This window comes from Fukomys damarensis, unplaced genomic scaffold (assembly GCF_012274545.1).
Source record: "Fukomys damarensis isolate Sample0158 unplaced genomic scaffold, DMR_v1.0_HiC HiC_scaffold_10, whole genome shotgun sequence".
Lineage (NCBI taxonomy): Eukaryota > Metazoa > Chordata > Mammalia > Rodentia > Bathyergidae > Fukomys > Fukomys damarensis.
In genome coordinates this window covers 16,822,160-16,844,532 of record NW_022900922.1, presented here as the reverse complement: position 1 = coordinate 16,844,532, position 22,373 = coordinate 16,822,160, and the positions used below count along the sequence as shown (strand labels likewise).

The 22,373-nt window shown below is 44.4% G+C and overlaps 2 protein-coding genes and 4 non-coding genes across 6 annotated transcripts in view; 5 read left to right on the top strand and 1 right to left on the bottom strand.

The window, feature by feature from the left end:
* LOC104861531 (butyrophilin subfamily 1 member A1) overlaps positions 1 to 6,396 on the top strand; it is a 29,778-nt gene extending 23,382 nt beyond the window's left edge. The window contains 6 exon segments of the mRNA XM_010623021.3: positions 429 to 539; positions 2,349 to 2,630; positions 3,644 to 3,793; positions 4,281 to 4,301; positions 4,404 to 4,430; positions 4,817 to 6,396. Coding sequence (XP_010621323.1) covers positions 429 to 539; positions 2,349 to 2,630; positions 3,644 to 3,793; positions 4,281 to 4,301; positions 4,404 to 4,430; positions 4,817 to 5,490 — 1,265 coding nt within the window. The 3' untranslated portion in view covers positions 5,491 to 6,396.
* Positions 6,397 to 12,972: 6,576 nt separating this feature from the next.
* Trnal-cag lies at positions 12,973 to 13,055 on the top strand. The gene has a single exon. It is a non-coding gene; the product is annotated as a tRNA-Leu (tRNA).
* An 80-nt stretch (positions 13,056 to 13,135) lies between these two features.
* On the top strand, positions 13,136 to 13,218 carry Trnal-cag. The gene has a single exon. It is a non-coding gene; the product is annotated as a tRNA-Leu (tRNA).
* Positions 13,219 to 17,993: 4,775 nt separating this feature from the next.
* Trnat-agu lies at positions 17,994 to 18,067 on the bottom strand. The gene has a single exon. It is a non-coding gene; the product is annotated as a tRNA-Thr (tRNA).
* A 4,029-nt stretch (positions 18,068 to 22,096) lies between these two features.
* On the top strand, positions 22,097 to 22,169 carry Trnav-cac. The gene has a single exon. It is a non-coding gene; the product is annotated as a tRNA-Val (tRNA).
* Positions 22,106 to 22,373, top strand: part of LOC104861533 (high mobility group nucleosome-binding domain-containing protein 4) — a 5,117-nt gene continuing 4,849 nt past the window's right edge. Inside the window, exon 1 of the mRNA XM_033761869.1 lies at positions 22,106 to 22,245. The gene's annotated coding sequence lies outside the window, so the exon portion shown is untranslated. The remainder of the gene's footprint in view (positions 22,246 to 22,373) is intronic.

Sequence of the window (22,373 nt, the reverse complement as noted above, 5' to 3'; positions counted from 1 at the left end):
GCTGCAGGTGCTGGGCTCAGGTTGGTGCCCTTCTCGCACCCCTCTGGTTCTGTGGGATGGAAATGTTGCGGTGAAAGCAAATGAACCCGTGCTGTTCCCTCAGATGACCTCCGTCTGCTGGGGTCTCGAGGGTCTCCTGGGTTGTCCCAGGAAGGCCCTGGGGAGGGACCTGCGCGGGCGGGAGCCTGGCCGGTGCCTGCCCCCACCCTCCCTCGGTTTATCCCGCAGCTTTCTCGCACCCCTCTGGTTCTGTGGGATGGAAATGTTGCGGTGAAAGCAAATGAACCCGTGCTGTTCCCTCAGATGACCTCCGTCTGCTGGGGTCTCGAGGGTCTCCTGGGTTGTCCCAGGAAGGCCCTGGGGAGGGACCTGCGCGGGCGGGAGCCTGGCCGGTGCCTGCCCCCACCCTCCCTCGGTTTATCCCGCAGCTCTCTTCGATGTGATCGGGCCCGCCAGGGCGGCGGACGAAGGAGACTACAGATGCCTCTTCCGGGACAATGCGAGCTCCGGGGAGGCCATCGTGCGCCTCCGAGTGGCTGGTAAGGAGTCTGGAGGGTTTTGGCTTTCTCCGCGGGGACCCAGGCTGGCTGAGTAGGTTACTTTGGAAACCATTAAGATTCACTCTTAGAATCCCTTCTAGACTGAAGTTAAGTGGGAAGCTTTGAGATGAGAAGGGTGCTTTTCAAAGCAAAGTGAAAATTTGCTATGGAAGGAACTTTATTTCAGTTATCTCTTTCCCCTCAGTGATAGGCTATAGCCCCTGTGAAATTAATTATATGTATAATGCAATCAATAGGTATATGACATTATTTTACATAACTATACCATAATTTATTCAATCAGCTCCCAAAATGACATTTAAGTTCTTTTTTTTTTGGTGGGTACGGGGCAGGAGTCGAATTCCGGACCTTGAGCTTGCGAGGCAGGAGGTGGAACCACTAAACTAAATCCCTGGCCCAGTTCTGTCTGTTATTGATGCTGTGCTGTGCACCCCATGCACCTTGAAATCACTTTATCAGTCTCTAAGGACTGATTTTTTAAGATCAGAGAGCACAGCCCTTTGCTAACAATTTTGATCCACCTAAAAAAGATACTACTTTATTTTCTTGCTTCAAGGCAAATTTTAGGATGAAACAGGGAAAATGGCTAGCATTCTGAAAAGAAGTACAAATTGAACTTTGACTTTCCCACTTACTAGTGATTGACATCAGGCAAATCTGCTGAGCTAACCCCCACTATAAAACTGGGGAAACATTTCTCCAGTAAGATTTTGCAAAAATGAAATAAAATTAGACATCACATGAAAAACTGCCTTGTCGATTCTAAAGGCACTTATATATTTATGATACTGTTACTATGTCATAGACTAATCTTAAAATTTAAATATACATATATCATATACCATATTGAAAAGTATCATAAAAATTCTCACTTCATTTTTAGGAAAGAGTAGCTTAAAGTTTAAAGATTGATTATAAAAGCATAGGTATTTGATAGCATAAAACTGTTGTTACATTTTATGAGTGACAGAAACCTTTGAGAATCTGATGAAAGTGGTAGCTCTTTTCATGAGAAGGATATACATTCTCATTTATCTACACAAACTTGAAATATGGATAGTTGTAGACGTGTTTATGCACTTTTCCACGTGAGTCAGTGTTTTCCACACTTATATAATTATAAAAATTTTTTAAAAGGAATTACTTTGACAGGCCAGAAAAGCAGCTTTGGATTGATTTTTTTTTTTTTTTTCAGTACCAGGGAACAAACTCAGGACAGTGCCACAGAGCTACATCCCCAGCCTTGGACTGATTTTTGTTAGGGCATGGGAATTGTACAGGGAAAATGAGGTTGATACCATTTAAGAAATTGCTGAATCAGCATTGTGGGTGAAGAAAACTTAAATTATCAACAATCTCCTGGAAAAGAACTTTCAGCTCTCCTTTTTCTCAAGAATATTCCTCCATCTATCTTTAAATATTCCAATTCCAGTTCTCCTTCCCAAAGCCACCTTGTAATAATCCAACCACAGATCTCTTTCTCTGTTCTGGAGCTCCCAGCCTAGACCCCTAACCTGCCTCTAAGTCATTATCTTGCTGTTCTTGCTGATTGGACAAGTGGTCTTATGGCTGCCCACGTTTCAAAGGCTGGATCCAGCAATGCACCCCTCACTGATAAGGCATATGAAATTCCTTTCACTGAAAGTTCCTCTGTTTCCTTGTGTAATGAAATATGGGCAGGCATCCCTCCCAGTCCAAGTCCACTTTTCCATTCCGCACCCCCTCTCTCATTATAAGGCTTCCAGGAGGGTAACCACTGAAACATTAAGGCCACCTCTCTCTCCACAGCCCTGGGCTCTGACCCTCACATCGGCATGGAGGTTCAGGAAAATGGAGAGATCCGGCTGGAGTGTACCTCTGTGGGGTGGTACCCAGAGCCCCAGGTGCAGTGGACAACTCGTGCAGGGGAGAAGTTTTTGTCCACATTTGAGTCCAGGAGTCCTGATCAAGAGGGTCTTTTCACTGTGGCAGCTTCAGTGATCATCAGAGACACCTCCCTGGAGAATGTGTCCTGCTGCATCCACAACCTGCTCCTTGGCCAGCAGAAGGAAGTAGGGATTTCCATATCAGGTGAGTGGGGCAGGGCTGCCTCCTGTGTTGACACAGCTTCAGGGCCACAGCACCCGGGTTGCCTGCTCGGGTGTGACTTCCTGACAGAGTTGTCTACTTTTCCTGTTTAAGCATTTGCTCAGTGACTTGAAGGACTCTCAACTTCATTAGACAGATAAAGATTCTCAGGCTGAGTGTATAGCTCATGGGACAGTACTTGCTTAGCATGTGCCTGGCCTGCCTGGCCCAAGTTAGATCTCTAGCACCACCACCACTACCAAAAAAAAAAAAAAAGAAAAAATTTTCAGCGCATAAAGCATAAACTCTATCTAGCTCTCATAGAAATTTATATGTGGAATCTGAAGTAGAGAAGCTCTGTACTGGGGCGTTCTTGATCTAGGTCCTTTTCTCTGAGTAAGTAAGAAGACTGAATTCTAATTTGGGCCTCCTTATCCCATATAAAGCTGGTTCTAGATCTCCAGAATCCTAAGGGAACCAAATCTTCTCATTTCCTTAATACATGACCTCTGGTTTAGACCAGAATCTGTCCTTATTTGGGGCCAACAAATCCCTTTCTGTTACACAAGGGTGATGTTTCCTCCTCCTTAATTATCTCCCTCATTGCCTGGGCTTCCTTCCATTCTGTACTGATCATTAAGAAGGGGTTTCTAGAGTTGGGGATTTAGCTCAGTGGTTCTATCACCTACCTCTCAAGCACAAAGACCTGAGTTCGATCCCTGCTACCAAAAAAAGGGGGGAATTATCTTTGATAAAATGAACTTGTCCTTTATATCTTTTATTTTATGTGTCCCATTCCCAAACAAGTCTTCACTTTTTTTTTCTTTCTCTGCTCTTGCTTAAGATCAAATATTTCTGAAAAGCTTAGCATGGTGTTGGAGGGATGATTTTTTTTGCCATGGGAGGGATGGAAGTATCCTAGATGATTCCCCTTCTACCCTCCCTGGGCAAAAGGAGAGAAGCTGGGCTTGTTCTGAGTTTACCAACCCATGTCCTTCATGGGGACTTTGTTTTAGCTCCCTTCGTCCCAAGGCTGACTCCCTGGCAGGTGGCTGTGGCTGTCATCCTAACGGTCTTAGGACTTCTCACCATTGGGTCCATAGTCTTCATTTGGAGACTATACAAAGACAGATTCAGAGAGAGGAAGAGTGAATTCAGCTCCAAAGGTAAGTCACAGAATACACAAGGACACCTGTCAGAAGTGTCAGAGGGAGGTTGGATCTGTGCCAGTTAGCATGCCTTCCAGCAGGAAGATCTTCAATTCTAGAGTTCAGACAGAAAGAAGCAATAGGCTTCTGAAATCAGACACTGCATATGGTGAGAGATTTAGGGCACAGGCAGAAGCAACAAGTTTTAGACCTAGAATTTATTTACTGTCCACCCTCAGATCCTACCCCCACTTGTAACTCAAGTTTTCAGTAACAATCCTATTATTAAAGATCTGATCCCCACCCCATCCCCAGCCAGTAGGAACTTCCTGAATATTTCTTAGAAAACAAAACGAAATCCTGTTCTTGATTTCCTGGAAACATTTCAGTAATCAGGTAGTCATGAACTAAACAGTTCCTCCTTTATGTGTTTACCACTCCAGTCTCATCCCCTCCTTCAGGTCCATTATAAAAAGCTACTGAGGTAATTTTGTTTGTTTTCCAGAGAAACTCCTGGAAGAATTCAGTAAGTTCTGTCTTGTCATTATTTCATCCACAAGGTTTTCTGTCTCTTATTTTGTAACCTGTGCCTGACAATCTCCCCCCCACTCTCTCTCTTTCATTGCAGAATTGAAAAAGGCTTCATTGCATGCAGGTCAGTGGCTCTGAACTTCCAAGACCTCTGCAGCCTTCCCATCCCCATCTCACCCCCACACCTGGGCTCACTGTCCTGTAAAACTGGGTCATAGGGACACTAATGCACTTTAGTGAGGAGGACAGGACTGGAGGCACCTAGAGAGACCCTGGGAGATGGCTAGGAGACAAGCCCCATCTGCCATGGTCCCATTAGGGACAAACAGCTCCTATATTACCTGTGCCTACTGGAGAGGGAGGAGATACAGGGGCTGAAGACTGTGGAGAGGCCTGGCTGTTCTTCCTGGGGGGGGGGGCTGTGTCCACTTCTAGTTCATAGAGAATGCAGAAAGACAGGTCCTGTAACCTCCAACATTTATGATAATCACTCTCTGTGTCCGTCTCCAGTGGATGTGACTCTGGATCCTGACACTGCCCACCCCCACCTTTTTCTGTATGCGGATTCAAAATCTGTTCGACTGGAAGATTCACGTCAGAAACTACCTGAAAAGGCAGAGAGATTTGACTCGTGGCCTTGTGTGTTAGGCCGGGAGGCCTTCACCTCTGGAAGACACTACTGGGAGGTGGAGGTGGGAGACAGAACTGACTGGGTAGTTGGGGTGTGCAAGGAGGATGTGATAAAGAAAGGGTTTGACCCCCTGACTCCTGAGAATGGGTTCTGGGCTGTGGAGTTGTATGGAAATGGATACTGGGCCCTTACCCAGGTCCGGACCCCTCTCTCATTAGCAGGACCCCTTCATCGTGTTGGTATTTTTCTGGACTATGACTCTGGAGACATCTCCTTCTTCAACATGACCAATGGCTCCCACATCTATACTTTCTCCAGCATCTCTTTCTCTGGCCCCCTCCGGCCCTTCTTTTGCCTCTGGTCCTGTGGTAAAAAGCCCTTGACCATCTGCTCAGTGGCTGATGGGCCTGAAGAGGTCAAAGTTGTTGCTGATGCCCAGGCTCTCTCTAAGGACATCCCATTGTCCCCCTTGGGGGAGGAATCTGCCTCTGGGGATGCAGACACTCTCCACTATAAACTAATCCCTCTGCAGATCAGCCAAGGGGCCCCTTAAGGAACCTCCCAGCTGACTGACTTCCTTTGCTCTCACCCTCTCCATTACCCCTTAAGACTTCAACAGCCAGCTTCCCTTGTCCCTGTTTCTCCTGGAGGGTTGTGATTGTCTTGGAAGGTGGTGCTGCCACTGCTAGAGGGTAGGGAGTAGGGCAATCTTCCTAATCCGATTCTTTACCAATATTTTGAAGAAGTGACTTCTAAACTACTTCCAGTACCTTCTATCCCTTCAGATCAGAACCTACAGGGAAGGACCTGAGCAAGCGCAAAGGACAGCTCAGGGCTTAGGTGCCTGTGTCTCTGTGTCTCCAGTTTTCCAAGTTCTACAGGACAGAGATTGAATGAGTGAATAGAAAACTGAGATGAACAGAGCTGGAGGCTGGATGACAGAGGACAGAAGCATGGCTGAAACCGGCAGGTTGTGTGCACAACCAGACCTCAGGCCTGCTCTCTGGCTAGACCCTCCTGTCTTTCCTTTGCCTAGAGATCAATCCAGCTCACATTGCAGAATATTTTTTCCTGTCTAGCTTCCTGCCATGATATCACCTTATCATCTATCATGGTCTCATGTCCCCTTGCCCGGGTCCCAACATCTGAACCTGTCGTACATCCCTTCCATTAGCTTCACCTGCCCCACCCTCATTTCCACACAGTGTCCCCTTCACTGCTCCCCCATCCCACTTTTCTGTGCTGCTCCTTGGGATCCCCTAAATGTGACCTCGCTGTGCTCAGCATGGCTGCATCCTTGTGCCCCTTTGCGTTTGTCTCCAAGCACTTTCCTGTAAACACCCAGACTGTCCTGCTGAGAGTTTGCACATGTGTCCAGTCTCATGCTTTCTAGTTCCACTGCATTTCTCCAGCTCCTAGAATGGATGTTCTCCATGATCTTTGCCTAATAAACAAGTCCGTCTGCTTGCTGAAGGTGCCTCTGAATTTTCCTTCCTGTGACCCAATAAGTGAAACCAAAACAAAACAATACAGGAAAGAGCCCTGCCTGGGAATACAGCGGGCCAAACAGTGCCTGTCCCCAAGTACAGTGCCTTACCAGGCCAGATGGGCACAGAAGGCATTGCCCTTCAGGGTCTAATTACCTGTACAAAGGCCACAGTGCCTGGGGCTTCCTATACTCAGTCCCTTTTTAAGTGGTAACTCCGCTTCTACTACTGTGAAGATAACTGGCCCTTCCTGCTGGAGAAAAAAGCTGCCTTTTCAAATGAACAACACTTTTCCAGGAGGAAGAGATTTTTATTGGTTATGCATGTAAAGAAAGAGGAGACAGAAGAGGAGACAAAGATGACATTTGGAAACCTTTGCTCCTGAGGGTAAACTGAATTCCTGTTTGAAGGCCCTGGTAGTTTGGTGACATGTCCACTTTCTCTGTTCTGTTGCCCCAAGAGAAAAATCAGGAACAGTCACCCTAACAGTGGCTGACATGAACTGCAGTTCACTCACCCCAATAGCCCAAGGGGACAGAAACTGAGTCTCCAAAGGTTCATCTAAAATGGAGAGAAAATTATTCCATTGTTGTACCACCTTATATTTCTCACTGTCATAGCTTTTCTTCATTGCTGGGACAATACTCTACACCCACAGGTTAATGGAGGAAAGATCTATTTTGGCTCACAGTTTGTAAAGGTTTCTGTTCATAGTTGGTGGCTCAAAGGCAGGGTGGCATGTCAGAGAAAGAGCTCAGAGAATGGCAGCAGGAAGCACACAGTGAGTGATCAAGGGAGAAGGGAGGGAGACAGACCCTTCCAGGTCACACCCCAGCCACCCACCTACTCCAACCAGGCTTCACCTCCCAATATCACATTTAACTATAAACCTATCAGTGAACTAACCCACTGATGAGTGTCGTGCATCCATGATCCCACCATCCTCCAAAAGCCCCTCCCATGAGTGCATGGGGTTTTTGAGGGGAGGGATCTAGATATAAATCATAACATTCATGATTAATCTAAAAACCAACTTTTCTAAAGTTTCCACCTCCTTGTGACCCTCAACCAGGACCACGACAAAGAGAGAACCAAACTTTCTGTCTTAGGTGGGAATTCTGAGTGTCAGACGGGTCTATGTATCATCATCATATAAATTACACCCTAAGTTCAGTGTGGCCACCATATGCTCCACCATATGCTCTCATCTCTCCCGGGACCCACCTAGTTTATATCTTCATTCTGGCTTGGGAGTAAACACCTATGTAATAATATCCGCTTAATCATAGTTCCATGGAAGTATGACTAGATTATTTAAAAGTGAATCTGCCCATAGGTTTATACATCAGGAGACCACAGAGTTTTTACTCTGGGAAGGGACTAGGAGAAAAATGTAAGTGAACTTTAGGGTAAGAAGTGACTTCTATGTTTCCAGTGGAGCTGAAAGGGTAGGTTGGTTGTAGGGGCTTGCCCAGGATTCAGAAAGTCCTAGGGTCCATTCCCAGTACCACAAAAATAAACAAACAAAAAACTTTATAGTAAACAAAGCTCCTACTGATGTTTATTTAGCCTGGCACTGTGGCACACACCTGTAATCCCAGCATTCTGGTAGGTGGAGGTGGGAGAATCATAATTTTGAGCTCAGCCTGGGTAATTTAACAATTTAGCAAGACCCTGTCTCAAAATAAAAATGTAAAATGAAAGAAAAAAGAAAGGTTATGAGAGCTGGGTGTGGTGGTGCACACCTGTAATCCCAGCACTTGGGAGGCTGAGGCAGGAGGATCACTGTGAGTTCAAGACCAGCCTGGGCTACATAGTGAGTTCCAGGTCAGTCTCAACTACATAGTGAGACCCTGTCTCAAAAAAACAAAACCAACCAACAAACAAAAAGCAACGAAAAAGAGATTTTAAAAGATGTTATGAACTGATGGAAGATAGAGCAACACAAACATGGACCACATGGTCTCCAATTTGATACATCCTCTTTAGAGTTTGGCTCTTTTGTTTTGTTTTGGATTTTTTGAGACAGGGTCTCACTATGTAGTTGAGACTGACCTGGAACTCACTATGTAGCCCAGGCTAGCCTTGAACTCACAGCAATCCTCCTGTCTCAGCCTTCCTAGTATGAGATTACAATTGTTCACGACTCTGCCCAGTTTGGGTTCTTATTTTGGTCCATGTGACAGAGACTGGTAATTTCACCCACATCTGTTGCTGCCTTCTCCAAATGCATTAGGACTCTGTTTCTGGGATAGGGTGCAAAGAGATGAGATGGCTTCTGTTGCCCTTCTGGTGAGTAACAGCTGGGATTTGACCCCAAGCCTTCTAACGTAGCTCCAGGGTCTATGTTCAGGTAATGAGCTTCAAATAATTTTCTAAAGTGTGCAGAACCTGCATTGATCTACAGAACAGTATTCAACTTGGGACAGATAAGAGGTAAGAGTTGACACATCAAGCTACTGCCAAGGACAGTTCTTGAAAGAAAAAAGAAAGAAAGAGAGACAGAGAGAGAGGAAGGAAGGAAGGGAGAAGGAAAGAAAGGGCAAGCTCTTGTAATGGTTTGCACGGGAATTTGCTACTGGGGAAGCTGAGGCTGGAGGATCACAAATTTGAGGTCCGTTCCATGAACTTAGTGAGACCCTATCTCAAAAAGAAGAATATAACTCAGTGGTACAGGTTGAACCCTGGATTAGGCTCCTAGTACCACAACAGAAAGAAAAACAAGTGGCCGGGGAAGTTCAATCCCTGGTACCAAAAAAAAAAAAAAAAAAAAAAAAAGAGAGAGAGAGAGAAGAAAAAAATTGCTTTCTGCTGGGGCATGGTTGCACATTCTTGCAGCACAGCTCTGGAGGTTGAGACAAGAGGATCACTTGAGATCAGGAGTTCAGGACCAGTCTGGGCAACATAGTGAGATGCTAGCTTTTTTTTTTTTGTACCAGGGATCGAACTCGGTACCTTGTACCTTCGAGGCAGGTGGCAGCAGCACTCAGCTAAATCCCTGGCCTGCTGTCTATCTATAAACACCTCTCAGTGGCATCCCACTCGTCAGGACATAACTCAGGCTCTGCTGACAGCATCTGGCCTTGACAACTCCTGCAACCTCACCTCTGTCTTTCCTCCAGACACAAAGGGCTTTGGTGGCTTCCTTATTGCCATCTGTGAAAGGCCTTCTGGGAGAGAGGCCTGAGCATCCTAGCTGAATGCAGGACATGAGTGAGCCTTGTCTGGCCAGCTGGAAGCTGTAGTCAGAAGAAACACTGAAGTGATACTACTCTAAGCCACAGAGTTATTTGCTATGCCACAGTAAATGTGACAGTCACGTTTAACGATGTTTGCTAAGCCAGGTGTACAGGTACACTGCTTGTAATCCCAGAACTCTGGGGGCTAAGGTAGGAACTCAAGCCCCTCTTGGACAATTTATTGACTTGGCAAGATTCTATCTCAAAAAAAAAAAAAATGGGCGATATTGGGCTGGGGATTTAGCTCAGTGGTTCTGTTGCCTGCCTCGCAAGCTCAAGGACCCAAGTTCAATCCGTAGTAAAAAAAAAAAAAAATTGGGGGATGTATCTTAGAGTGAAGGCCATAGGTTTGATCCTCAGTATTGAAGAAAGAGTCTTATTTACCTTGTACTTTATTCAGCTTTGCATTCTATATTTTTTCACCTTCTATGAAAAATGGGCCTTTTTTCCTCTGTTCTTTTTAGAAGTCACTCCTCCTTGTCACTAGGGGCTTAAGGACTGGAGGTGACCTGCTTGACCAGGAACCCTGCCTATACTCCCGTTTTTAGCTTTAGGCAGAGATCTGGTGTGTAGCACATCTGCCTGATTTGGATACTGCGGCGGGGGGAGGCAGTGTGTGGCATGTCTCTACCCACCTAGATGTGGCCTGCTGTCCCAGGCCTTGAGGGAAAATAACGCCTGAAATATCAGCAGCCTTGCCATCAGCATCTAGGGCACTTTCAGCTCTGTGATGGGGCTGTACTCTGCTTTTCAGGGGCACCTGCAGAGATGGTGTTAAGATCCATCCAACAATCAGAGTATTATAGATAGCTAAGATAGTAGAAATATTGTAGGCAGTTAGACAGGGCTAGGTTTTGAGAGAGTCAGGACAAAGGTGAAACACATCACAGCTGTGGCAGGAGACACATCATTGGAGCCTGGAGATGAAGTTGAAATGACCAGGTCTGCATACTTCCTAAAAAGACAATTATAGGACCTAGTGAAGCCTAAATAGACATCATTTACCCCAGTAGGCAACCAAAGCTCTCTGGTCTTCTTCCTAGAAATCTTTGTTCTTTCAATGCAAGCTTGTTACATGACTTATTTAACAATTGAACCACTATTACCTAAGTGACTATACTTATAATGTCATTGGTGAATCATAGCTGTAACCCACGTTGTACCCACATGTTTTGTTTTTGTTTTTGTTTTTTGGTACTGGGGATCAAATTTAGGACCTTGTGGTTTTCAGACGAGCACAGTGCCACTGAGCTAAATTCCCAGCGACCCATGTGGATTTTGCTCTATAAAACTTCGCTGTGAAATGGAGTCCCCTGCCTTACACATTCAGGTCCCATCCTACCTCTCAGGAGCTTTCCTATCAATAAATATTTGTTTACTCTTAACCTCCATTGTTCCTCTAGAATTCCTTCTTCAGTTGTAGAGAACATAAACTCAGTGCATCAGACATCTAACAAGTTGGGAGATACAATATTTTCATATTTAATCTCCTGAATCAAGAGGGCATGTTGTAATTATTGTTCCTGGTTACAAAAACAGGCAACAAGAGGAAATAGCACCCAGGGTTAAGACCCTGGTATATGTCATCTTATTTTCCTAAAACATAGACTACAAGGAAAAATACTACTCCCATTTTACAGATGAAGCACCCAGGGCTCAAAGAGCATAAGGAACTGATTTGGTTGTGGTCACAGACTGTGATGGCCAGGAAGGTTCTCTGCACCCTTGAGATAGTATTTGTTTTCACAAAATGGTTACAAGCTCTTCCCAGTAATCACTCCAATAACCGGACCTTGCTGTTCTCTGTGGACGGATACCATCTTATCTCCTAGGGAAGGTGGACTCTGGGTCTCAGGGACTAGGCCACCTTCCTGGCTGTGGCCAGCTCTGCCTTTCTCCAGCGATTCACCTGCCATGCCTTGGGCCTCCTGAGCTTCCCATGAGCTTTGATCTGTGCTTCCGTTGCTCTGCTCCATGTTTCATGGATACTTCGATTTCATGGATACTGTACCACATGGGCTTAAACAATTTTTTTAATGTGGCTTTTACCTTCATCATTCAAAGAAAGACTCAAATTGTCTAAAACTAAATCCTAACACAATGATCTTAAACCTGCATGCACCTCAGAATCACCTGGAGGTATTGGAGGCCCCTTCAAAAACACAATTGCCAGGTAGCACTAGCAGAACACCTAGTTTAATTGGTCTGGCATTGGGAGAGTGTATATTTAAAAACTCTTAGGGAGTATCACTATGCTAGACGACTGTAAATAGCATGCGTTTTCATGTCTCACTTCCTGCTAGCAAGGGCAGTTTCTCTGTGAAGAATTATAAAGTCCACTGCATGCCTGTAATCCCAGCACCCAGGAGGCTGAGGCAGGATAATTACTGTAGTTTGAGGCTACCGTGGTCAGCTATGAATAGTAAACCTTTGTCTCAAAAAAACAAAAACCTGAGCTGGAGATTTAGCTCAGAGGTTCTGCTGCCTGCCTCACAAGTGCAAGGACCTGAGTTCAATCCCTGGTGCCAAAAAACAAAAACAAACAGCAAAAAACAGAAAACAAAATAAACACACACACACACACACACACGTGTAAGGTCATTGTTAAACCAGTTCTCAAAACATACTAGAATAGGGTAGAGGGCTTGTTAAACATGTACTGTGGGCCTTGTCCCCACAACCTCTGTATTTAAAATTGACAAATAAGGATTATATATATTTATACTCCACAAAATGATGGTTTGATATATGTATACATCGTGGAAAGGCTAAAACAAGTTAGTTAATTAATTCATTCTTTAGCTCACATACTTTGTTCTTGGTGGTGATGAGCACATTTAAAATCTGCTCGCTTAGCAACTTCCAAGTATATCGTTATTAAACCTAACCACCACGTTGTAAATGGGTCTGCTGGGCACAGGCTTGTTATCAGGGGCCCCGACGCAGGGAGCAGTAGGTAGAGACTAGGGACCCTGGTTTCACTTTCTGAGTTTCCATCACACTACAAGATCCCCACGGGACACACCCGCTCTCCCGGGCACCGCCCGCAGAGTCGGGCCGAAGAGCGGGCGGCCTGGCAGAGGCCCCGGAACTGGAGCGCGGGGCCCGAGATGGACTCCAGCCTGCTGGAGCGGACCGTTGGCGCTGGCTTCAAGCACGCATCTCACTGTGGGAACCCGGTGTGCTCAGGGCAGCGGTGCAGCTATGAGCAGAGAACTTCCAAATCTTGGAAAAAATATGGAAAAATAGAAAACTGTTGTTTTTTGGGACAGACAGATATAAACTTCGAGCAAGGACCTCCACTCGTAAGTCAGGATGGCCGAGCGGTCTAAGGCGCTGCGTTCAGGTCGCAGTCTCCCCTGGAGGCGTGGGTTCGAATCCCACTCCTGACAACATCATTTTATATATATGTTCAGCCCTTAAACAGTAAATAAACTTTTCTTTACACACCGAAGCAAGGACCCACTCGTAAGTCAGGATGGCCGAGCGGTCTAAGGCGCTGCGTTCAGGTCGCAGTCTCCCCTGGAGGCGTGGGTTCGAATCCCACTCCTGACAACATCATTTTATATATATGTTCAGCCCTTAAACAGTAAATAAACTTTTCTTTACACACCGAATGAACATTAAATTATCCTACCTCTGGAATGTAAGCACTGTGCTAGAAATATAGACCTCTACAATATTCAATTTTAATCTCATTCTGTCCAGTCTCTAGTCCCTCCCTCTCTTTCACATGGAGATTGTGTTAAACTCTTCAGGTCATGCCCCTTTGTCATCACTGATGCCCACAGGACCCTTGTTTTGCTTTATTTACTTACAAATTCCTTTTTAATTCTCTTTCCTCAGCTCTTCAACCCCTACCTCCATCCTGACCCCAACCCTACCCAAGCACCCACTTGCCCGGAAGTTCTCACTGGAAAGGCCATTTCTATGCTTTTGTGGAGCAAGTGTTGTTGCTCTGGGTGCGCACGTTTTAAATTCACAAATATCATAGATCTTATTTTGTTTTTACTTCGTTCCTTGGACATCACAGGTTTGAGCTGTTGTGTACACATCTGGGCTGATGCTTTTGATGGCTGCAGAGGGGTCAGCTGTGTGAGATCTCCTACTCCCACAGGAGGACTTCCAGGCTTGGCTTATCGTGTTGCCACATATCCAGGTTCTATCCATGCACAGCTTTTAGGAATTCAATTGTGAGGCTGGGACACAGGAGGAAAGCATCACAGGGCCTGGGGTGTGGCAGTCCTCTAATTCCCAATTGAGAGCCTGACAGTGCAGAGTTGTACAGAGCCCATAAGCACAACCAGGAGACAGAGCAGAGCGAGAGGGAAGAGGTTTCTAGAGCTCTGGAGTCAATGGGCAAAACAGGAACAAAGACAGCAAGAGGCTTTTTTATCCAGGACCCTCTGCATATTCATGATGGGTATGAGGCACAGGTTGAGGTCAGCACATTCCCAGGCATGTTCAGTTGGAGATCATGAGTCCGTTGTTTTTAAAAAGGTGGCAAGCACATTCCTAAGTATAAAATTTAGTCATTGAAACTTTCTCCAGTTAGCTGAAGCAAAAAGAAAAACAACTTTGTAGGGAAGCAGTCCCTCCACCCCATAAGGGTAGAGGCCTGACCTGAAGTGTGCCCGCCTCCCCATCTTAGGGCCCAACAAGAACAAGGCCCAAGGACAATCTTAGATTCACAGAAGTTCCTGTTTAGTGACATCTTCAGAAATAGTCCTCAAATACGGGTATCCTGATGTCCAGCCTGCTCCTCTTGTACATTAATAGCTACAAAGTTATAGTCTCATGCAGTGTATCTAGCCTGAACTCATAATGACAAAGCCCAAATTACTAAAAAACAACAGGTGACTGGAATTTTTTCTTCACCAGTTCTTTTTAAGAAGTTAATTCAATCTAGTACCCGGTTACATTAACAAAATATAAGGTGAATCTGTTTCATGATCATGGATACTAAAAATCAGTCTGTCTTTGCCTATTCTCCAGAATTCCTCAAAACTCACAAATTTATACATTACATGTGCAGTCTTAAATTGCCATCAACATGATTAAAAAAAAAAAAAGCAGTGCTGTCCTCTGAATTCCCTATTTTTGCCCATCTAGACATTGTGGTTAAACATGATTTTGAGTCCCCACTTTGACCTTTGGTAGCATAAGATAAAGGAGGAAAGGGCAAAAAGATAGCACCTCTAAGATAACAGAACTTCAAGTTGGTTGTTATTGTAGACAGCTAAGTAAGAAAATTTACAGGCAGCCAGACGGGGATGGGCCCTCAAAGAAGTTAGTGCAGAAGGCAACCGTGGCTGGAGGCGCTTTCAGATGAAGGCCAAGCTTCAAGAAAAAGAATATTAACTACACCCAAACACTTCACCTAGGGATGAACACTGGTAATTGATATTCTAAATAGGCATCAGTCACTTGGGTGGGAGACCAAGACCTTAATCCAAGCCTTGTAGGAAAGGTCCCTAACCCATCCCTTCAAACAAAATCCTCATTATGTCTAAGTAAGCATGCTCTGGGACTTGCTTCCCCATTTAATTGCCATGTAATCAATATTACCTAAGTGACTATGCTTGTTGTAATCTTATTGGTTGACTATAGTTTTGTCTCACCTTGTACCCACCTTGTGATTTTCCACTGGATCAACATTACTTAAGAGACCATACTTGTAATCTTATTAGTTGACTATAGCTTGTCCAACCTCACCTTATTCCTGCCTCACCTCGTGGCTTTGCTCTATAAAACTTCCTTGAGAAGCTGAGTGTGCGGACAACCCATTTTTTGGGCCCCCTTCTGTCTTTCTTAGACAGAAGCTCTCTTTCTCTCAATAAATTCTTCCTACTCTTAACCTCCATTGTACCTAGAATTCAATCTTCAGTTTTAGAGAACATGAACTCGGTGTGTGGGACATCTAGCAGGTTGGGAGTTATAATATTTCCCTTATATTATTTGGAGGTCCATATATCTTATGCCATAGTGTCATGACATGGGGGTCTGAGGTGGTGCTGCAAAGAGGAGAGGAGAACCTCAGTTCATCCTACCCATGGGATAAGTTGTACTTTTGCTGACTTCAGACAAAAGTATGTAAGTAGTTTTCAGGACAAGTCAATGAGAGGCATAGAAGAGTTTATTAGTGAGAGCCAAAGAAGTACACGCTCAGAGAATGTGAGTGCCAGCCCTCAAGAGAGAGGTACTTTATGGTTCAGACTTTTTATGTGGTCTTTGGGGGTCAGGATGGGGAGGTCTAGGATGTGTACTCTTACTGTCTCAGGCTACCCATTTGGCTGGCTTGGTGAGAATGCAAACATTGGTATGGGGTCTGAAGTTTAGAGGTATGCTGCTGAGTGAGGAGGAGGTATGTGGGAGGAAAAGTTCAGGCCTAATTTGCAGGCTTAGTATAATTTTAAAACTCTTAGAAATTCTTTGAGTTTCCAGGAAGGGAAAAAAAGATCATTGTACCCTTGGGTAACTTTGACGTGTTCTAAAACTTCTGGTGTGTGTGTGTGTGTGTGTTTGTGTTGATTTTTGAGACAGGGTCTCACTATATAGTTCAGACTGGCCTTGAAACTCATTATGTAACCCAGGCTGGCCTCACACTCCTGGCTATTCTGCCTCAGCCTCCCAAGTGCTGGGACTACAGGTGTGCTCCACCATGCTGGGATAGTAGTTGTTGTTGTTGTTGTTGTTGTTGCTGTTGTTTTTTAAAGTATAATGTTAAAAATACAATTGAAAAATTATTATTTTTCTTGCCTCCTTTTTACTCATCTTTATAATTTTTAAAAATCCTACTATTATAGACAGTAAGTTAGGTAGAAATATTACAGGCAGTCATACAGGGCTAGAACCTTGAGGGAGTCAATGCAGAAGATGAAAACACAAAGGAACTGGAGGGACATTTTTCTTTATGTCCTTCCACCTCCACCTGATCTGGATTAAATGTTCCACTATGGTTCACAGCCACTTGTTGCCTCAGTGGTACACATCCCACCGGCCACTGAATTGTGTGTCTGAGCCTCCTACCAGCCTCTAAGGTAGAACTCATAACCCACAGGCAATTAACAAGATGCCTCTCATATAAGAAGACCTCAACAAATAGCCGCTGCTTGGATAAACAAGCATTTGATTGGCAACCCTTTCCACTCTTACACATAAATCACATCCATGGCTTATCAATATATAGAACATCAGAAGGTTTATGCCTTTTGGGAGACAGAGTGACACATCTCACTGGAATCTAAAGCTTGAATAGACTGTACCACTACCTCTGTGGAGGAGACCACTCAATCTATTGAATGCCACCTGGCTGGGGCATGCCTGAAAAAGTGTCAAGCAAAGCACAGGGAAGATCTCCAAGAAAGGAGATTTTCTTTGGGAATAAAAAATAGGATGCAACCCAGCACATACATGGAAATGATGGGGATTTTATAAGGACAGAGAAAATCTATACAAATTATTATGTAGAAAGTTAACTGGCTCTTCTTGTGCTTCAGGGAGCTGACAGCTGTGATCAGCAAGGGGCAGCAGTCACTGTATAAAGCTAGTCTTAAGGTCATAGTTGGAAGTTCCACTGACAGTTTCTAGGAAGAAAATCATAGTCTGTAGGATAAGGCAGCCTAAGCTATTTGGCAGCATTGGCCTAGCCAGGCAGTTCCTGCAGCATCGTTTGACCTAAGGGTTTCCTCCTCATGGTCTCCAAGTGTACTTTAAATGGGCATGACAAGAATGCTATTTTTATGCTCAATTTGCACAACCCTGATGGGGTGGGAGGGTAAGATGAGACAGGTTTCATAATTGGAGGAGGAATGGTCTAGTTTAGACGTGTGCACCAGTGACCCAGCCTGCCTGATTTTCGGTGAGGTCTATCTTCTGAGCCTGAAAAACCAGATTTCACCATGAGAAGAAAGATTAGTAAAAAAAAAAGTTTATAGTTAATCACTGTGTTATAGGATTTTACTGGCTGCTATGAATTGTCAGAAGTGGTAAGCTTCTCAAAAACAGAGGTCTCAATTGTTTCAAAGACTGACCTTTCTGAAAACACTTTGGAGAGTCAAAGAACATCCCTTGGGAATTCCCCAGGAAAGAAAGAATTTGGTCACTTTGCTTTCCGCTGTCCCTGTTTTGGTATTTGCCAAAAAGCAGAAATGCGTTTTTCTGAAAGTGAACCAAGTTCATTTTTGTTTCCTTTTGCAAATGTGTGGGGGGGTTTAATCCACCCTTAGATTTATATAAAACACTTCGGTGAAGCCTCGTGGATGAAAATTACCTCCCATAGTATATGGCAATAGACCTTGAGCACTACTGCACACAGGAAAACCACAAAAAGGCCCCGCTGGGATTCGAACCCAGGATCTCCTGTTTACTAGACAGGCGCTTTAACCAGCTAAGCCACGGAGCCTGTGCTCTTGCTAGGGTTCAAATCAATAAGGAAAAGGAATGATCTTTGCTTTTATTCCTTTACTGTTTTTAGTTTTGTTAATGAAGAGCAGGCATCTATCGCTCATTCTGCCGCGGCTAAAGCACCAGCAGGGCGTGGGGGGAAGCAAATGAGGGCTCACACAGCACATTCCTGATGTGCGATGAGCTCACACCATAGCACTCCTAGCACCAAGAATAGGTCCCCGAGGAAGCAAGCTTATTTTATGGCTTTTAAAAAATCTGGAATTCAAGATTCTAGTCATTCTTAACCCATTTCTTTTCATAAAATTAGTTTTCACTGGTTTACAAGCTTCTTGCTTATAAGATTAACTAATAGAATTCCAAGGTCGTGCCTTAAAAATGCAAGACTTTAACAATTAACACCCTAATCTCAGAAAAAGATAAAGATCTCCCACACTGCAACCATACGTAGAAAACCTGAACAGTAGAAAGTGTTGTCAGAGCTGTGGAAACAACTTCCTAAGTGATCTCTGTAATTATGATTGGCTGTTTTGAGATCTGTTGTTCTGGTGATTGTGCCCAAACCAACACATCAGTATTTCTAAGCTGTATCAACGACTAAAGGTCTTGTTACACAAGGTAGCCATTGGCACTTCTACCTGCAATAAAAGGTCATCACTCCCCCAACATGTTTTTACGTGTCCTCAGGCTGGGTTAGAATGCCTAATTACTCAAACACCAGTCTAGATGGTGTTCCAAAGAAATTTTCAATCAGTTAATTTTAAATAAAAGTGATTATCCTGAATAATGCAAATGGGCCTCATCAAATCAGTTATAGGACTAAGAGAAAAAAAATCAAGGCTTTTCTGAGGACAAATAAACTCTATTTCAAGACTACCACATCAACTTATCTGAGAGTTTCCAGCTGGCTGGCCTGCTCTACAAATTTCAGGTCTGCAAATCAGTAAACTGGCAACTCCTGCAAATATTTATTCTCCCTCCAATACATAGTTGCTTACTAGAATATCTTCTTTTCTTCTTTTGGACTCTCTCTGACTGGTGCAATTACCAGAGAAAAGACAGTGCCACAACCGGCATGGCACTGGAACTGTTAAAAAAGTTATACTCAAGAGAAAGATTATCTCAAATAAGGTCGTTTACAGGTTTAGGGTGCTGGAATTCCCTTCTGGAGGTGATTTCTGGGTTCTTTCTATCCTGAACCAAAAATTGGTCAAGACAAGTGCAAAGGGCAGCAATGTTTTATTAAATGTAGAAGAAACAGACTCTGCAGAGCAACTTTGAGCCAAATAAAAGTAGGAGTAGAAGTACACTTAACAGTGTGAGGGTGGGTCACCATGCAAGACAGAACACTGGCAAAAACTCACTGTGGACAGTCCTTCTTGTATCACTCACTCCTCAGGGTGAGGTCAGCTACGTCATCCTAGAAAACCTGCTCCAGTTCATGCAAGACAAGTGCAGGGCTTTGGGCACTGTTCTGAATATGGGTCCTGGGATTTTGTAATTAAGAGGTCCACCTACTACCACAGCTTGCTTTGTCACTCCTTAATCTCCTTCTCAAAACCATACCTTGTTGTGAACATGGCTGACAAAATTAGAAGCAGCCAAGAAATGCATTCAATATCTGCAAAACAAAGGGATATCTTTATTGACCAGCACTGAGGAGGGCCAGTGTGGACAGAGCCTGCAGCCAGCTGGGTTAAAGCCATTGTGGAAATAGAGTTTCCTGTGAACCTGGGACTTCAGAGATACCTTAGGATCTGGCTTCCAGGTCCTGGTTGCATGATGAGGTTAAATAGGACCAGAAGATCTTCCAGTTTGTTTCGTTTCTGAAAACTTGGGGCATAATGTTCATGTTTCCAGACTCATGGGTAGGAAAAAAAAAAAAAAAAAAAAGCTCATGGGGATCTGTGAAATTAGATGGGAAAATAAATTTTTATTTTCACTAACTTATTACTAAAATTTCGAGTTTCCATTATGAATGCAGGCAACAAATCACAGTTGTATTTCAGCCTTCATGAATATCATTACTGGAAATCACAAGTATTTTCACATCAAAATATAGTGGTTGCAAATCTCTTAAAACATCATTTGTATTTGTTACTGCTTTGAAATTACAGTATTTAAAAAAAAAATAACAGTATTTATTAGACCTTCCCCACCTGGGCTGGATATTATCATCTAGTGCAATAATAAAACAAAATAACAAGAAAAAACAAAATAAAAGAACACAGATATGTTATAATTTAAAAATATCTTAACATTTTAAATATAATTTTCTTTCTTTTGAAATCTTATATATTTATCTTTTCTTGTATATTTAAAAGTATTATTCTGAGATTGACTCCAATATTGCCAAGCTTTGTTAGGGATCCTTGTTAGAAAAGCTGGGGATAAGAACTCTAATTTTTGGATAAGAACTCTAATTTTTGTGCATATATAGGGAGGAATTCATACAGGTCTCTACCTTAGCACTCCTGTGCAAGAAGTAGAAACATGGAGTTGGGTTTTTATCTTAGGGATGATGCTGCCTGCCTCACAAGAGCAAGGTTTTGAGTTCGATCCCCAGTACCGAACAAAACAAAGAGCAGAAACACGTATTTTTGTAAGGACTGTTGAAACCGTATGAAATGACAACAAATATTTTTTCTTTCTCAACACGCTTATGCTCAGGATCAGGCAACAGACCTCGATTCATTTCTAATGCGCCCCAGGCATTGCGGGATAATGATTCCTTCTCAGAAATTCCTTCTCAAGCCTTACATACGCGACACTTGTTTGCTTTGAAAAAGCGTTCGTGCGTGTGCGGTTGACAATGATCCTTTTAAAGATGTCAGATTCTGAGATGTCCTGCGGTAGGAGCAACATGGAGTCGGTGCTAGCATAATCTGATTTAGTATTTGGAAACGAAAAAATTTAAGAACCTACAGAGAGACGAGACAAAAATCAGATCATGCCACCCTACGACAATTTTCAATGTCCTAAGCCCTTTACCTATTTTTATTATTTTTCCTCGAGCCTTATCATTTATTTGTTTAGTGCTTTACTATCGTTCTCAAAAGCATCTTTATTTTGAGGGGAGGGTCCCATGAGTTTTCGGAACAGTTTCATCTCTAGGAGCGAGGGTGACAGTGCTGGCCTCAAGACTGGCTGCATGAATGGAGAGGGGAGCTGGGCCAGAGGGGGCGAGTTTTCCTCTCGTCGCCATTTCTGGCTGAGCAGAAACCGCAGACCCAGAGCGAAGACCACCGGGCCGGCGCAGCCGTGGACTCTACGAAGTGCGTGTGCGCGAGACGGCCAGGCAGGCACGCGCGGCTTCTAGCTCCAGACCAAGACAATGCAGAAAGGATGGGGACAGAAACTGTTTCTTTATAAGGGAGCCCCACCATGTGCGCACCATCGGGGGGTAAGTGGTGCAACGGATAAAGCGCCTAACTACCTATCAGAAGGCTCCACGTTCGACTCCTAGCTGGCTTGGCGCTCGTTAGTTTTATCTTATTTCTGTCCTTTCCTGACCCCACGGATGCTCAGTGGAGGAGGAAAACTAACGTGAAGTCAAGTCTGAGGTCTTGGCTACACTAGGGCCACACTTCTGACCACACCTGGAACCATCAGTGATTTGCAAACCAAATTCCGCATTCCGAGTGAGGCCACGCGGTGGCGCAAACGAGAATGCGCGCCGTCCCCAGGCCGCGCCTACTCCGTTCGGGTTGAGCCTTGAGTTTGAAGTAAACAAACCAAGGGGAAGAAAGACTTTCAAATCTTGATGCTCGCAGTAAGCAATAATAGTGGTCATTCTGAAAGATTACTAAAGTCTTCTTTCTGCGCTCTCCCATTCAGCCGCTTGTGGAAAAAAAATCACGCAGGAAGTAGGCTCAGGCGAATTTTGAGTCTGTCCTTGGCTTCTGGGAATCTAAGGCCTTACCGACACACATGCGCATATCGGATAACGCGCACCCTCTCTGGGCTGTAGACAGAGGGCGCGTCTAGGAAGAAGAACTAGTAGCCGGGAAAGGGGATGTCCTCACGGGTTTCCGTAGTGTAGTGGTTATCACGTTCGCCTCACACGCGAAAGGTCCCCGGTTCGAAACCGGGCGGAAACATCTTTTTCTTCTTTTTATTCCCCCATCGCGAAATTTTTCGAAAACGTACTTAAAAAGAAGTCTACAGCCTTCAAGGGTAGGTTCGCTTCTTTTCCTGTACTGCTGGCCAGCTCTGGCTGCAGCGCTCGGAGAGCTGTTCCGGGCGGGACCGGTCTGGCGCAGGCGGCCACAGTCCCGGAAGCGCATCGGCGTCCCCTTCCTGTT